The sequence below is a fragment of the Saimiri boliviensis genome, chromosome 12, assembly GCF_048565385.1.
Source record: "Saimiri boliviensis isolate mSaiBol1 chromosome 12, mSaiBol1.pri, whole genome shotgun sequence".
Lineage (NCBI taxonomy): Eukaryota > Metazoa > Chordata > Mammalia > Primates > Cebidae > Saimiri > Saimiri boliviensis.
Genome location: NC_133460.1, coordinates 88,633,586 through 88,649,643, shown reverse-complemented (window position 1 = coordinate 88,649,643; position 16,058 = coordinate 88,633,586). Strand labels below are relative to the sequence as shown.

The following is a 16,058-nucleotide window of genomic DNA, read 5'->3' as shown; positions in this document are numbered from 1 at the left end:
TTTGTTACGTGTACCACCATGTGTGTGACCAGTCTCTCCATTCCTGGACTGTTTAGATGTTTTCTGATCTCTTGCCATCACCAGCAAGGCTGCTGTTGAATACCCTTGCTAGGTAACATAAGTTGTTTTTGTTTTGGTGGAACAGATACTGAGTCACATCCTGACCTCCTGGGCATGACCACTGCTTCTCAGTTTTGTTTGTGCTCCTAATTATCTCTTCTGAGCAACAGCCTGATGTGCCCAGTGACCCATGATTTCATACGGGGAGATGAGGGATATCGTTTCAGCAAACACCAAGGTGGAAAGGGTCATGACTGGCTGCTTTGTTCTTTGCCAAGGTTGCTTCTAAACAGTTGCAGCGCTCCAGCTGTCTGCTGACAGCAAGATTCACCTTCTTCCCACTTAATCATTTAGAGGCGGCTCAAAGCCAAATTGACCTCCTAGGACTTCTGATGATTCTATCAGCATGTTTGGAAAGAAACTTTAAAGCTTAGTGAAGACCATATTTTTCACATGAAACCAGCTCTTCTGTGATAGCTATAATTAAGTAGAGAGAGAGACTTAAGCACTCTTTGAGGACTAAAAGACCTCCATTCAAAATGATCTGTGGGGAACTTTTGGCGTGATATCTTTTTGAAGATGCTTAGAGCCGAAACTTGTGTCTGCCTAGTGCTGTATGTTTAAAAAGATTTGAATATGGCACTATATTTGTTTTGTCTTTGGAAATTCTTTTTTTCCCATCAGTTAGGAATTAGTCCCTCACATTGCTTTGGGGAGGTCAGTGTGATTAAATTGAGTTCCGTTTAATAGGTTCCCGGGAGACTAAAGGTGCTTTACAAGGAGAGTGAAACCCTAGATCCTTTGGCACTTTCTGTTGTCATACAGATGAAAGCTTAACAACAACAACAAAATCACTGTGATAGAGTTATAGTTTAGAGGCAGATAGAGAGCAGGCTTGAATGTTTCCTCCTTTTTTTCATAGTGGCCCTTCTTAGCAAATCCAGAAACATGATAAGCAGGGCTTGCAAAACCATTGTTTCTTTGACAGCTGGATGAATGTTGAGTTTGTTTGGGAATGAAGACTATATATATTTCAGGGATCCACCCAGTTCCTGACCTGAGATGAGGAGAGGCTTGGTAAGGCTCAGCACGTTTAGCTAGTCACTGTTTTTTTGTCTGTGAGCAATTTCGGTTTCCTAAATCTGTTGAGTCTGTCATTGCTCTTTTGAGAAAGACAAGCAAGACACAGATTCCAGTCCAGGAAAAGCTGCTGGCTAGAAGAGACGATTAGTGGCTTTACCCTTGAGACTATGCGCTTTATAACTAGGCCAGGGAAATATGTCCCAAGGTCAGCTGAGGCAAATGTTTTTGGAAAGGAAGCTTCATGTATTGTTTATATTTACAGAGAGCCATTTCTGTTGAGTCCTCCTTGTTCACAGCTGAAACTGTGTTTTTAATCTCCCAGGCCTAGCATTCTCTCTTCCTGCTACTTGATCTTACTGAAATCTCAGAGGGAGGACTAGGTTTTTTATATGGTTTGGGGATAACCAAAAGTCATTTTTAAAGACAGGAATGATCACGTAATAATCATCTCTAGTTTCCAATTTATTTCTATCTTGCTAAGAGATGTAATAAACCTAATCTTTAGGATCCTTGTGTGAAATTGACTAAAGAAGATAGATCTCCTTAGAATTATAAAGATTAGTTTCTCCCTACCCCCCACTGTCCCTCCCAGTCCCTCCCCACAGACTAAATTAAAAAAAATTTTAAATTTTTAATTAAAAGCATTTAATTTAAAAAAATTATAAAGATTAAGAAGTTATAAAGGTTTGCAAAGGAGTGTCTATTGTGCCAATGGTGTATCCCCTAAGAGCACTCGTGTATGAAATTAAAAACAGTTTTACCCTAAGCCTCTGTGACTAAAGAGACATGTGGCTGAGGATTGCTAGGTGAGGTGTTTATTCTAAACACACCCAGAGAGCTTTTTCCCTGTGGGAGTTGTCAAATATTTCCCAGCCTTATTCTCCCTTCAGAATAGAAGCTTTCATTACCTGGAATGTTTGTCAGTTTTGGGGCCCTAATGACGAGGTTCTCCAGCTTGTTCTTTTAAGGAAAAACTTAGACTGTTAATTCAATTAAGAGTGTTAGGCTGTTACTGTTAGCCCAGGAGAGTACATTTGTGAAACATCACCAGGATCTACTAGAGTAACAAAAAGCCTGTTTGGGAGGCCTCTTCTAGAAAGAGAAGGTTTCTTTGGGGTGGACCTGTGAACACGAGATCTGTAGAGCCTCTTTCCTCTTCCCTTGAGGAAATGTCATTAGCAAATCTCAGCCACTCTTTTTTTTTTTTTTTTTTTTTTTTTTTTTGAGACGGAGTTTCGCCCTTGTTACCCAGGCTGGAGTGCAATGGCGCGATCTCGGCTCACCGCAACCTCCGCCTCCTGGGCTCAGGCAATTCTCCTGCCTCAGCCTCCTGAGTAGCTGGGATTACAGGCACGTGCCACCATGCCCAGCTAATTTTTTGCACTTTTAGTAGAGACAGGGTTTCACCATGTTGACCAGGATGGTCTCGATCTATCAACCTCGTGATCCACCCGCCTCGGCCTCCCAAAGTGCTGGGATTACAGGCTTGAGCCACCGCGCCCGGCAATCTCAGCCACTCTTTTTCAGCACCTGGATGCTGCCCCACATAGCCTGTGTAAGCACCTTTCAATAGAGGTAGGACTTGCCCTTCAAAGCTTTTTTGGAAGCTTTGGCACATTTCTTTGGAGCTCTGATCTTTTCAATAGCTTAACAAATTTCTGTCGCATTAAAAATGGATCTGTACTTTGAAGGGCAATTGTTGTTCACCATTTTCTTTGTTTTAGGAGGGAATGGAAAATCCCCAATGGAATAATAAGAGGGATACATACTCTCTAATGAGTATTTGTTTCCATTCATCTCACAGATATTTTACTGGTCACCTAACACATGCTAGGGAGGAGGTGGCCAAAATGAAACAAAGTCCCTGACTCAAGCAGCACCCCATCTGGTCAATCATGGGGGGACATAGCTGATAGCCTAGCTTCCTCAGGGATAAGAAGCAGGATGACATGCGACACTCCCCAGGCAAACCTGTCTCTAGAGAAGGGAAGAAATCATGAATATGAGGGGGAGAGCTGACAGCAGCAGAGATCCCTTCCAGGTGGGGACTGTGCTTTACCCCAGGACTGCGTCTGCCTTCAGCCTTGTGGACTCCCTGTGGTGGATCTCTATACAGCCTCCATCATCCTCCATTTAAAATAAGGAGTCTATTTAATACTTCATGCTGGAATCCCCAAATTATTCCAACATACATAAAAATCTTTGAAGTCCCTAGGAAGAGATTATATACAGCTGCAATTTTAATGGAAAAGGGGGGCTAATATATATACAGTATTTGCTTTTGTATAAAAAGTAAGTCAAAGATTGCCCAACAGTAAAGGTAGCTTTTTTATTCAGTGTTGAGTTCAGAAAAAAAAAAAAAAAATCACAACTAAGATATGGACCAGTTATGACAGATGACCTGCCAGGGCACACTTCACAGTCCTCCTTAAATACTGTTTTGCTAGGCCAGTACATACCAGGATCTTTTTGACTCAGCAGATGAAAGGCCTGTTGGGTAAATTCATGAACCAGTTGGTCTAGGGAGTTGCTCTCAGGTGCCATAAAGTGAGACTTATTTCTTTTCTTTTTTTCTTTTTCCTCTCTACACAGGTGAATTTTAAGAAGGACACCACTTCCAAGGCAATTCATAGTATATTTAAGAATGCTATACAGCTGTTACAGGAAAAAGGACTCGTTTTCCAGAAAGATGATGGTTTCGATAACCTATACTATGTAAGACACTTGCAATGTTAATTAACTTTTTTCCTTCACGTCTTCAATTACAAATATATTTATTACTTATGAATAACCTAATTGTTCTTAAAAATTATTAAGGAGGAAAATAAAATCAGAACTGAAAGTTGGCCCTTATCCTTCCCCAAGGTATCTCTTTTTTTTTTTTTTTTTTTTTTGAGACGGAGTTTCGCCCTTGTTACCCAGGCTGGAGTACAGTGGTGTGATCTCTGCTCACTGCAACCTCCGGCTGCCGAGTTCAAGCAATTCTCCTGCCTCAGCCTCCTGAGTAGCTGGGACTACAGGCCTGTGCCACCATGCCCGGCTAATTTTTGTGTTTTTAGTAGAGACGGGGTTTCACCATGTTGACCAGGATGGTCTCAATCTCTTGACCTCGTGATCAACCCGCCTCGGCCTCCCAAAGTGCTGGGATTACAAGTGTGAGCCGGCCCCCAAGGTATCTCTTTTAATAATACAGCTGACCCATGAACAACACAAGTTTGAATTGCACGGGTCCACTCATACGCAGGCTCTTTCAACCAAATGCAGACGGAAAGTGCAGATGTGAAACCCACATATGAGAAGGGCTACCCTTTTGTATGTGCAGGTTCCACAAAGCCAGCTTCAGGACTTGAGTATGTGGATTTTGGTATACATGAGAGTCCTGGAACTGATCCACCGAGTATACTGAGAGACAACTGTATACCTTCTAGACATTTATCTGTACGTGTACAAATCCATACATATACAAATATGCTTCTGTGGCTTTTTAGTTGTTTCAAATCTCTGGCTTATGCAAGAATCTTTTTGTTTTATAAAAAGTGTGATCATCTTCTAAATCAACATTTCTTGATCTCAGCACTATCTGTGCTAGGTGATTGATTGTTGTGGGAGCTGTCCTGTGCATTGTGGGATATTCAGCAGCATCCCTGACCTTCACATACTAGATACCAGAAGCAGCACCCCAACTGTGACAACCAAAAATGTCCCTGGACATTGCTGGATGTTTCCTGGGAGCATTGAGACTTGCTACTAGAAATAATGCTCTGCAGGTTTTTTGGTACCACAATAACACATCACAGGCACCTTTCCATATTAGTAGTTATAAATCTACCTCATTCTTTTTAACATCCTCAGGGTATTCCATACTATGGGTACCTGCGGTGTATTTTTTAGCCATTCCTTTTTGATGGATACTTAGGGTATTTCTAGCTTTTGCGGTCACAAATAGTGTTGCTGTGGCCATTTTTGCACAGCTGTGTTTGTGAACTCATGTCAATATTTCTGTAAGATTGACTCTTTTTTTTTTTTTTTTTTTTTTGAGAGAGTCTCGCTCTGTTGCCAGGTACCAGGCTGGAGTGCAGTGGTATGATCTCGGCTCACTGCAATCTCCGCCTCCTGGGTTCAAGCAATTCTCCTGCCTCAGCCTTCCAAGTAGCTGGAAATACCAGGCACACGCCACCACGCCCAGCTAATTTTTGTATTTTTTAGTAGAGACGGGGTTCCACCATGTTGGCCAGGGTGGTCTCAATCTCCTGACCTTGTGATCTGCCCATCTTGGCCTCCCAAAGTGCTGGGATTAAGATTGATTCTTAAAAAAGGAGCTCCTGGAGCAGGTGGCATGGCATTTCAGCTTTTGTTGACACAGCATGATGGGCCTGCCTGAAGGCTGTACCAGTTGACTCCCAGCAGAAGTACGGGATCTGGTTTGCCTCACTCTTTCCAAGTTAAAAGTTCGCCTCTTACTACATACCTTTAGTATTGGAGGAACTAAGCTGGAAATGGGCCTTCTCAGGACCACTGGCATCAGTGACTATGGACTTAGTTATGTGCAGTTCTCCCAGAGACCGTTCAAATTCTGCAGTATCCCGGAAGTCTCACTTGTTTACAAGGCAAGATTCCTGAGGGAAGCTTTTCTTAATAGGACATTTCTTGATACTGACTTACCTTAGTGACTCCCCACTTTAGAGAGGTTTTAGAAATTACAATACCATTTAAATAACTTTTGAAACAGGTATCCCCATCTATATGAGGGTGAATGTCATCTATACCATCACAGGATGGGAGTCCTGGCATGGGAAGGCTGGGTGGGACACACATTTCCTCCTGGGCCTTTAGAGCGCAGCCTTTCCTGGGGAGCAGCAGTCGAGGGCAAGGCGTGGCAGGGCTGGGTACTTCCTTCTGTGAATCATTGTAATCAAGCACAAATAGATCTCTTATCACCATCTCTGACTTCACCCCTCCATTGCTTTGTAGTCGCCTTTCTCCTGAAGCCCTGCCTCAGGGAAATGATGGTAATAAAGTCAACATTTCTGTTTGTCTAGTGCTTTCCTGCGTTCAGCAGCTCTCACACATGACCTTGTTTAATCTTCGTCATAACCTTATGAGCTGAGAAGGCAGGTGTTCTCAGGATGCCCCCTGCTGTAAGGCAGGTTAGACAAGCATTCTTGGGCTGTCTTTAAGGAGGAAACTTACAGCTGTTTGTTTGCATGCTTACCTTCTTTCTTCCTTTCTTCCTCTTTTTCTCTTTCTTTCTTATTCTTTCTCTTTCTCTTTTTCATTATTAGATTCACTATGGAACACGTAGGTGAAACCTGTTATGTGCTGCTTCCCTCTTATCTGAGCTGGTTGAAAAAGACTTAAGTTGGCCAGGCGTGGTGGCTCACACTGTAATCCCAGCACTTTGGGAGGCCAAGGCAGATGAATCACTTGAGGTTAGGAGTTCGAGACCAGCCTGGCCAACATGGTGAAGCCTCATCTCTGCTAAAAATACAACAATTAGCTGGACATGGTAGCAGGTGCCTGTAATCCCAGCTACTCGGAAGGCTGAGGCAGAAAAATCACTTGAACCTGGGAGGCGGAGGTTGCAGTGAGCCACGATTGTTCCACCGCACTCCAGCCTGCACAACAGAGTGAGACTCCATCTCAAAGACAAGAAGACTAGGTTGTGTCTGCCTTTGAGAGCAGAAAGTGTTTCAGTGATAGGCTAGCTTTACTCTCATGCTAGCTTGTCCTTGCAGGGGTTTTTGTTTGTTTGTTTTTCTTGTCTTGTTTTTTTCCTTGTGGTTGAGAGAAGCAAGAAAACTGATGTAACACAAGATATGTGTCAGGGCCCAGAAGAAGGAGTCATGGGGTGGAGATCTGAGCCCCTGATCACTCGTACCTCGCTCAAAAATGTAACAACAAATAAATGTGTTATGAGCATTGATCAAGAAAGTTAGTTGCTCCTTTAAAGTATGTAATTCCAGCTTTTTTTTTTTTAAAAACCTCATTGCCCCAATTAACCAACTTCCAAGGACATGTCCTCTAGGCAGAACTGGTTTGACACTGGGCCAAATATCAAAAACCATATTATTGGTGTAGGGAAGATGATTGTTATGAAATCTTTAGAAACTATCCTGAATACTTATTTGGGAGTCTGGATGACACAACTGCTATGTTCCCTAGGAACACTGTCTCTCAACTATTTTTCCTATTTAGGTAACCAGAGAAGACAAAGACCTGCACAAAAAGATCCACCGGATTATTCAAGAGGACTGCCAGAAACCAAATCGTAAGTGGTGTAATGTACAAATGCTGCCCTGTCTGTCTCCCCGGGAGCACTGGATGGAGAGTCAAGAGACCTGGGACTTTTCCCAGTATTGCCTTGGAAAGGCTATAGTCAGGTACCTGCCCTCTCTGAGCCTCCATCTCCTCTCTAAAGGAGTAGGCTAGCACAGCTGTGACCTTGGCTGTAGGTAAGATTCAACCTTGGAGCTCTCTAAACATTCAGAGCCCAGATTCTACCCTGGGGATTCTGTTTCTATAGAAGATGAGGTGGGGGGCTAGACCGGGAATTCTGATACAGTGAGGTAAGGTCACCACTAGGACATTTTGATGTCATTCTGCTTCTCATGTTCTCTCTGATTTGTGTTATTTCTTATTTCATGCTTGCCCCTTTTCTTTAAACACAAACCTGACATTTTCCTCTATTCTAACATCAAAGCCTTTCAGCGTTGGAAGGAATGGTTCTAGACATGACAGTTTATGAATGGTATAATTCAGTCATCTTGGAAACTGATAATTTGCAAAAGAAATGATTTAGAAAATAGTTTCAGTGGAGTTAGTTCAGCCCCTAGTGGTTAGACACTGAAACTGTAACTAGTCTGACAACAAGCAATACCGTTTCCACGCTAGTTAGAAAGAGAAAAAAGCATTAGTCCCATCTTTAAATCCTATGTAAACTGATTGGTCTTAAAGGTGAGTTTTGAAAGTCTAGCTTTTGCAAGTATATTCTATAATAATAAGTGTTGGAAAGGTTTGTTAATGACCCCAAGCCCCCTGATGTGCCAATGAACTCCACCTCCAGTCCTTCAGCCCATACATCCCTAGGGCCTGGACCTGCGCCAGGTTGAGTGAGTGGGTGAAGCTGGACCAGGTTTCCAGCCCCGGTGTTTACGGTATACAGCCCTCATTAGCCTTTAAGAAGCCATGAGGTCAGATCCCAGAGTGGTGTGACAGCAGCTCTTAAAATAAACTCAAAGCAATGTATTATTTCAATGCAAGTGAATGGACTTTGTTCACTTCATTCAAAACAATAAGAACAAGTATCCTTTAGTTGAGAGAAAGCCCATCTGTCCACAATTGAAGGAGCTTTTGAGAGCGGTGCAGTGTGGGATTCCTCAGCCAGGAAGGGATAAGATGCTCCCAAGATAACATCCCTGCAGTCACCCTCGGCCTCCTGGCCAGATTCTTTATTTTCATCTGCATTAGGAATAGAATGGATTGAAGCCTAGGGCTAGTAAAGTCCATGAAAGGAATCCACATTTCATTTGGACTTGGCTACCTGAGATGTCCTGAAAATGGCAGGTTCAACATCTACCCACAGGCCAGCTCATCAAGTGCGCAGGCTCTGTCACTCAGTCTATAAATGGAGGCCTCTAAAAGCCACTAGCCAATCTCCTGGCACTATTACGCTCCCAGGAGCTGAATTCTGGAGGCTGAGTTACTGAGAATGCTGATAAAAGATGTCACAGGGACTGTGTTGGAACCTGCTGTGACCACCCCGCTTCATAATTTCATAACATAGCAATTCAGAATAGTAATGTATGTCCCTCATAAAAAGCCAAGCAGTGCAAAAATACACACCCAAAAGCCAGACCTGCTCCCAGCACTGAGCCCCAGCTTCTGTGTTCCCCTTTCCAAAGGCAGTAGTTAGTTACTTGCATATCCTATTGGATATGTGTTTTCTATCAAGGATAAACTATACAGATATGCACTTACAAACATATCTATATAGTTTATCCTTGATAGAAAACACAAATGAAGTTTAGCCTATATTATACATTGTCCCACCGGGCACACCTGTAATCCCAGCTCTTAGGAAGGCAGAGGCGGGAGGATAGCTTGAGCCCAGGAGTTCAAGACCTGCCTGGGCAATATAGCGAGACCCTGTTCTCTACAAAAAGGAAAAAAACAAAAATACAAAAAAAAAAAAAAAAAAAAAAGTATATGTATACACATTGTCCCATACCTTGTATTTTAGATCTAACCTTGCCTTCTAGAGCTCATTTGGCAACAGTACACATAAAAGTGTCTCTGTCTTTTCCTTAGCTGGACAGTATGCTGTTATATGTATAGGTAAATATCTGACCCTCGATCGAATCATTCCTACTGGTCCTTTCAGTTCCTTTCTAACCTTTCCTACAGAACATAGCCTGGAGTTTTTCCTTGTTAGAACGATTGGTAGAAGGACTTGAAGTACTTTGTCATTTATGAGCGTTTTGCAAAGGCTAACCCATCAATAATGAAAGGACTGTGGACATCAAGCTGTCTTAGGTCCCTGAAGGATTGATACTTGTTTTCTGAAGATGGGCAGTGTGGCAGCATTGTGAGGAGCTGGGCTCTGTAGCCACCTTGCCTGGGTTTGAATTCCAGCTCTGCCACTGGTAGCTGTGTAACGTTGGGGAAGTGCCTTGGGTTCTTTAAATGCAAAGTGGGGAAAATAATGGTACCTACATGATGGGCTTTTATGAAAAGTAAATGAATTGGCATTTAGAAAGTTAGAATAGTACTCAGCGCATAATTATGATACAGAAAGTGTTAAAAATGAAGTTCTCTTTCCTAATAACACAAGTGATAGCCCCTGATTCTCTAGCCTGGAGGCCTGAAGACTCACCCTCTGCTTGGTTTAATATTGATCTGGAAGGAAGCAGTTTCATATAGAATCTGTGTTTGGATTTTGCTCTAATATTGTTGGAGTAAAGTTAACAAAATCTGGATTTTAGCCTTCAGTATGGGTACGACAATGGCAAATAATCCAAAAAGAAAGCTCTACATTGAACATGTCTTTTTATCTCTTTTTATTCTGAAAATGTGCCAATTTATCAAAAATATTAAAAGACTGGTATCATAAACACCAATATACCCCTCACCTAGATTGACTAAAAACTTCAGTTTGTAGTTGCTAAGCATATGGACATTCTTCTATTTGATTAGCAAATCATTTCACACCTAAGAAAGTTAACATCTGGGCTGGCTCGGTGGCTCACGCCTATAATCCCAGCACTTTGGGAGGCCAAGGCGGACAGATCACAAGATCAGGAGTTTGAGAACAACCTGGCTAACATGGTGAAACCCTGTCTCTACTAACAATACCAAAATTAGCTGGGTGTGGTGGCGGGCACCTGTATTAACATTTGATGAGTTCCAAAATGGAAGCCTTTCACTAAATGTTACTTTATACCATTAGCTTTTCAAAAAGCTCCCATGTATTTCATTTAGATTCATTTTTTAATATCCTAGAGCTGAAGAGAACTGCTTTTGGTAGAAAGTGAATACCAAATAACACTACTCATACTGGAGGAATTCTTAACTTACAACAAACTTTTTAAAAAGACTTAAAGAAGTTTAACCTTTTGTAGTTATATCTGAAATGTATTTTTATGTCATTTGGGTCTCTAGAACATCAGCATTTTTGGGTTCTGGTGGAGGTATGATGGGGTATAGTATGAATGAGGCTACATGCAAAAGTTCTTGGGAAAATATAAGGGGCAGTTATCACCGCTCATGGAGATGCATCATGAGATAACTATATCTGCCAGGCAAACACTTTTCAGAAAAATCTGCTTTGGCTTGTGGGTGTGTTCCAGAAGAGTCGAATTATGTCGTTGTACTAACACTGAGGAGCTCCTTGCTGGCTTTTCCTACTTTTACTGTTTTCTAATAGTTTCTCACTTAGAGAAGAATCTAAGGCCGGGCACATTGGCTTACGCCCATAATCCCAGTGCTTGGGAGAATTGCTTAGGCCAGGAGTTCGAGACCAGCCTGAACAACATAGCAAGACCTTGTCTCTACAAAAAATAAAAATTAAAAATAGAGAGGAGTCTAACAGTCTTAAGTTCATGTTACCCATATGACTGGAAGGTCACTTTTGAACTGCCTCACCAGATAACCCTCAGCAGAACAGCCTTTCTGAATAAATAATTGAAGGCCTCTGAGATAGTCATCACTGCTTCGGGCTCCACGGATGCCTGTAAGTCATCTCGATCCCCTGAGACCTAGCATCCAGGCCTCAGAAACTAAAAGCTGAGCAGCACTAAATTCCCTGTGCTCCTCCCTGCCATGTGCAGGTCTGTGTGGTTGGACCCCTTCACCCTCTGCCATCAGACCTGTCCTGCCATCACTGGCTGGTCAGCTCTTCCTCCTTGGGAGTCTTTTCTTCTTGGGAAGGGCTGAAGCTTCTCTAGATCAGGAACTAAGTTATGTTCGTCTTCTTGGGTTATGGATATGATGAACCAAATCATAGTGGTCCCCGGTCTCTTATCCACACAGCCACCCGGAGAAGGAGGTGGTTTTGTTCCAGGAGCCACTTTGCCCTGGTTGTAGAGCCAGGCTTGAATTCAGGTGTCCACTGGTAGCTCTGCTTGCTCCTCCTTACTCAGCACTGCGCACATAGTAGGTGTTCAGAAAGTCTGTGGAGTGAATGTTGAAGAAACAGCCCGGAAGCATGGACGCCAGCAATCCCAGTCGGGAGGAGTAATGAGTGGACACAGCCACTAGAGGTCAGAATTTAGCAAATCTTTGTTAGCCTATGAGGTGTCTCTGAGCCTTGAGGCTGGAAAGGCCTTGGAAGTGGTTTTCACCACAGCTGAGAACACTAAGGCCTAGGGATGACTTGCTCAAAGCCCCAAAGCACAGCAAACCTTGAACCATGCTTTGCCTTACACCACAATACCTCCTCGAGCACCTTCCTGAAGCCTAAAGCATCTTTCACCTGAAAACAGCATTCAGTGACTGTGTGGAGCAGCTTTTGTGTGCCACATACTAGCTGTACGGCAGAGAGACCACGCCTGGCCCTATAGTGGAGCTTTACCTGTGACAGCTGGGGAGGGTTTGCTTTGTTAAGCTATAGAGTGTGGATTATAGTGTTCAGTGTGGCATTATTAGGCTAATTGATAACTACTTGTGGCAGTAGCAAGCAGTTTCAGAGGTGAATACATAGTGAGGAATAGGGCGTGATTGCTGTTCATTGTTGTGCCTCTCTTGGCCTGAAAATTAAAAGGACTTACATTCTTCAGATAAAACTTCTTTTGTTTTCTCATCACCAATGTTCTAAGTCATTGACTTCAACTAGGAAAGAGGTTACTAACTCTGAATTTGTATCGTATACCAGATGGTCCTAGTGTTGGGCAGAGGGTGAGAGATTACTGGGAATACAGCAATCACAGATAAGACTTTTGGAAGCCAGGAAGAGAGGAATGAGAACAGGCCAAAGGTAGGAATCCCTTCTCACCTCGCAGCCCCATCAAATCAGGACTTAGGGGGAAGCATACAGAGGCTGCAGCAAACCAGCTCTGCTGTGAGTCTCAAGAGGGCTCCGTGGGAACCTAGAGGGTTGGCACTGAGTAGGTTACACGTATACCTGTAAATACCCCAGAGAAAAAAGGCTTATCACGCACTAAAAATCCACTGGGTTATGGGTCCAAAAGTCTTTGATTGAGAATCCTTGAAGGTTGAAGTTCAGGGTCCTGAGCCGTGGCTTCATATTGCCATGGTGACATCAGGGGACTGAGAACAAGTGTTTTTGTTTTGTGTCTGTGATCATGTAGATCATGCATCTCAGACTTTAATGTGCATCAGGATCATCTGGGGATCTGGTCAGACTGCAGGTGCCAAGTCAGGAGGTGTGGAGAGGACAGGGGAGGGCCTGACAGTTGTGTCCACGCTCAGCTCCCTGCCTTTGTCCTGCAGACGTGGAGAAGGGCTGTCACTTCCTGCACATCTTGGCCTGTGCTCGCCTGAGCGTCCGCCCAGGCCTGAGTGAGGCTGTGCTGCAGCAAGTTCTGGAGCTCCTGGAGGACCAGAGTGACGTTGTCAGCACAATGGAGCAATACTACACGGCGTTCTGAGGAGAGACACGCAGACCAGCCGGGCAGGACAAAGACAAGGCGGCGTTCACCCCCAGGGTCTGACTTTCAACATCATGCGGGGGCTTATCTGTCTGGAGCCAGTTACCTCATAATCAACTATCAAATACGCTTATTTGGGGAATGGGATTTGGCATAAATGTTGTTGGCTGCCTTCTATCTACTGTGTCCTTGGGGTATGAAGACTTTGATCTCAGCCATGACACATAAGAAAACCCTCCCTGTTGATCCCCCCCCCCGCCCCGGCTGGACTGCGTGTTGTTCACAGAGCAGAATGGGGAGGAAACAGTGTTGGCAGCTTAACTAGTGTTTGTGGTTGTTGTCTCTACCACGGCAGAAGGATACCACAGGGTGGTGAACATTCAGGAACTGAAGGGCATGTGGCCTGATCACACAGTTCTAAGCTTTTCAGAACTTCAGGTTATCAGAACCTTCCTGTGAGCCTCGCTTGATGGCTAAGACCCAGTTTAGGGGAGTACTTCTCCCTGGATGCGTGTCAGTTTCTTACAGTTTCTGTGGCTTAAGCACCAGCAATGGGGTTGGGACCTGGGCTGATGCTATTTACAGACCTGCCCAGACATGGGAATAAATAGAGATCGAAGGCATGACTATGTGTTTGTCATTTTCCTTTTATTTCCTTGGGAATTGAAAGGTGTCCCAGTCCATTTTCCTGCACTGTATTATAGAGGTGCATGACAAATACATTGTCCCTCGATGCCCCTGAAGATCACAGAGGCAGTCAGCCAATTGCCTGGCAGGCGGTAGATGTTATTTTCAGGGTTGCTGCTGAGTGTGCAGGATGTGCTGACACCATCCGGACAAAGACTCGGTTTGTGCCCAGACAGGTGATGGAGTCATGCTTTTGCTCAGAATGACAAGGTAAAGGAAAAACATCTGAGGTATGTTATAGGCCTGTTCTGACAGCAAAATGACAAATCCAGCCAGCAAAAATAAAGTGTAGAGAAAGATTTGAACTTAATTACAGTCATTTCACGGAAGGCACTGCCTTCGTCTGCCGCATTTGCTCTTGGTGTAATAAACTCTTCATGACTCAGCCGGAGGTCCTGCAGGCCTGGAGAGTTGCTCTTCTCTCTGGGAACAGGACAGTCTTTATATGCAGAAGTCCACTGCAGCTCAATATGTCAGGCTGAGAGCTAGGATCCATAGTTTGCCTCCTGTCATAGACTTTTCTAATGACACGAAGCTTTGCTGATTTCTAACAGTGATTATATAGTGGCTGCCCTGTGTCTTCCCTGTGTACACAAGGGTCCTCAGAGTAGAGTCTGCCTGGGATGATGTCCTGGGCAGTTCTTCCTTGAGGTCAGCAGCTGTTCCACGTGGAATACCTCTTTAATTAGTGGGACTCCCCAGGAAGGAGTCCAGAGTCAGAAGGTTAAAAGGACATATGCTTGCATACAGCAACTCTGCTCTAGGAGATGACCACACAAGTGTGAAAGGATGCTTGTACAAGATGCTCACTGCTGTGTAATCTAGAATTCTGTATTGGGGAAAATACTAACCTATAGGGAAAAAGCTATTTATGGTTCATGGGCACAATGAAATACTATGCAGCCACGAAAAAAGGTGATGGAAGCAGGCAGACACTGTTGCCATGACACTGTTCCCAGTAGACTTAGTGGGAAGTAAACAGAGTTATAGATCTGTTTCTGTAGTATAACACCATTATCTATAGCTCCCTACGATATGTATGTACCTGTAGAGAGGGTATGTTTCTGCGTGGAGGGCTTTATCAATGTAGCACATATATACACATACATACAGTCGACCACCGTCTTCTCTTGGAAGGGATTACTTTCCAAATTTGGCTTTCAGGACACCGAGCTCTCTGGTTGCTCCTTCTCAGCCTCCTTTGCTCAGTGCTCTGCCTCCCTGTGGGCTCAACCCCAGGCCTCTTTTCTTTCTGGCTTGCTTCCTGGGGTGTCTCCAGCAGCCATGTGGATTATACCATCTATATGCTATCCACCTCCTCAGTTTAAACCCAGAATGGGCCTCTTCCCTGAACTGCAGACCCCTACATCCAGCTTGCTACTGATATCTCCACTTAGGTCTCTAATGGACATCACAAACTTCATAGGCCCAAAGCCAGGCTCCCAATTCCTCCTGACCCCAGACTTGCTACAGGAGGCAGCCAAATGCCTAGGCAGAGAGGGGTGGGTCCCAAGTGAAACCCCACCTTCAAGCCAAGAACAGCCTGAAGGCTGAAAGACAGGACTGCTGGTCCTGGATGAAACCTGTGTCCAGTGAGAGAACTTCTGTTCGTTTGCCCACCCTTTCCCAATTGATTATTTCTGAATAATGCCTTTTCACCAGTCGAATGTTGCCTTTTCCAATACTACCTAGGGACTGCCCCCCAACCCCCCCGTACATTCTGAGCCCATAGAAAGAACTGACTCAGCCATATTCCTACCTTCGGGGGTAGGGGGACTACCCCCACCTCTCCTCTCTGCTGAAAGCTGTTTCATCACTCAATAAAACTCCCTGCCTTGCTCACTCTTCCACTGTCAGTACATTCTCATTCTTCTTGGGCACTGGACAAGAACTCAACCGATGTGTAAGCCAGACTTGGCCTGGGTAGGCGAAGTGGGCAGGCTGTCTCCTGTAGCAGGTTGCATGGTCAGGCGGGGCGTCACCAGCCAGAGGTCCCTGGCTTGCAAAGTGACTGAGAACAAAATCCTGCATCACTCCTTTGGAAAATTTCCCTGATTCAGGAAGAGGCAACTCCATCATCCAGTTGCTCAAACCAAATCCATTGGCTTCTTTCTTTCTATCATA

At 44.1% G+C, this 16,058-nt stretch overlaps 1 protein-coding gene across 4 annotated transcripts in view; it reads left to right on the top strand.

Annotated features, from left to right (window-relative positions):
• LOC141579900 (CST complex subunit STN1) overlaps window positions 1-13,870 on the top strand; it is a 41,250-nt gene extending 27,380 nt beyond the window's left edge. For 3 of the 4 annotated variants that reach the window (XM_074382824.1, XM_074382822.1, XM_074382823.1), the window contains exons 8-10: window positions 3,736-3,858; window positions 7,339-7,411; window positions 13,090-13,870. In XM_074382824.1, coding sequence (XP_074238925.1) covers window positions 3,736-3,858; window positions 7,339-7,411; window positions 13,090-13,247 — 354 coding nt within the window. In that variant the 3' untranslated portion in view covers window positions 13,248-13,870. The other variant, XM_074382825.1, reaches the window with a different exon arrangement.
• The last annotated feature ends 2,188 nt before the right edge of the window (window positions 13,871-16,058 follow it).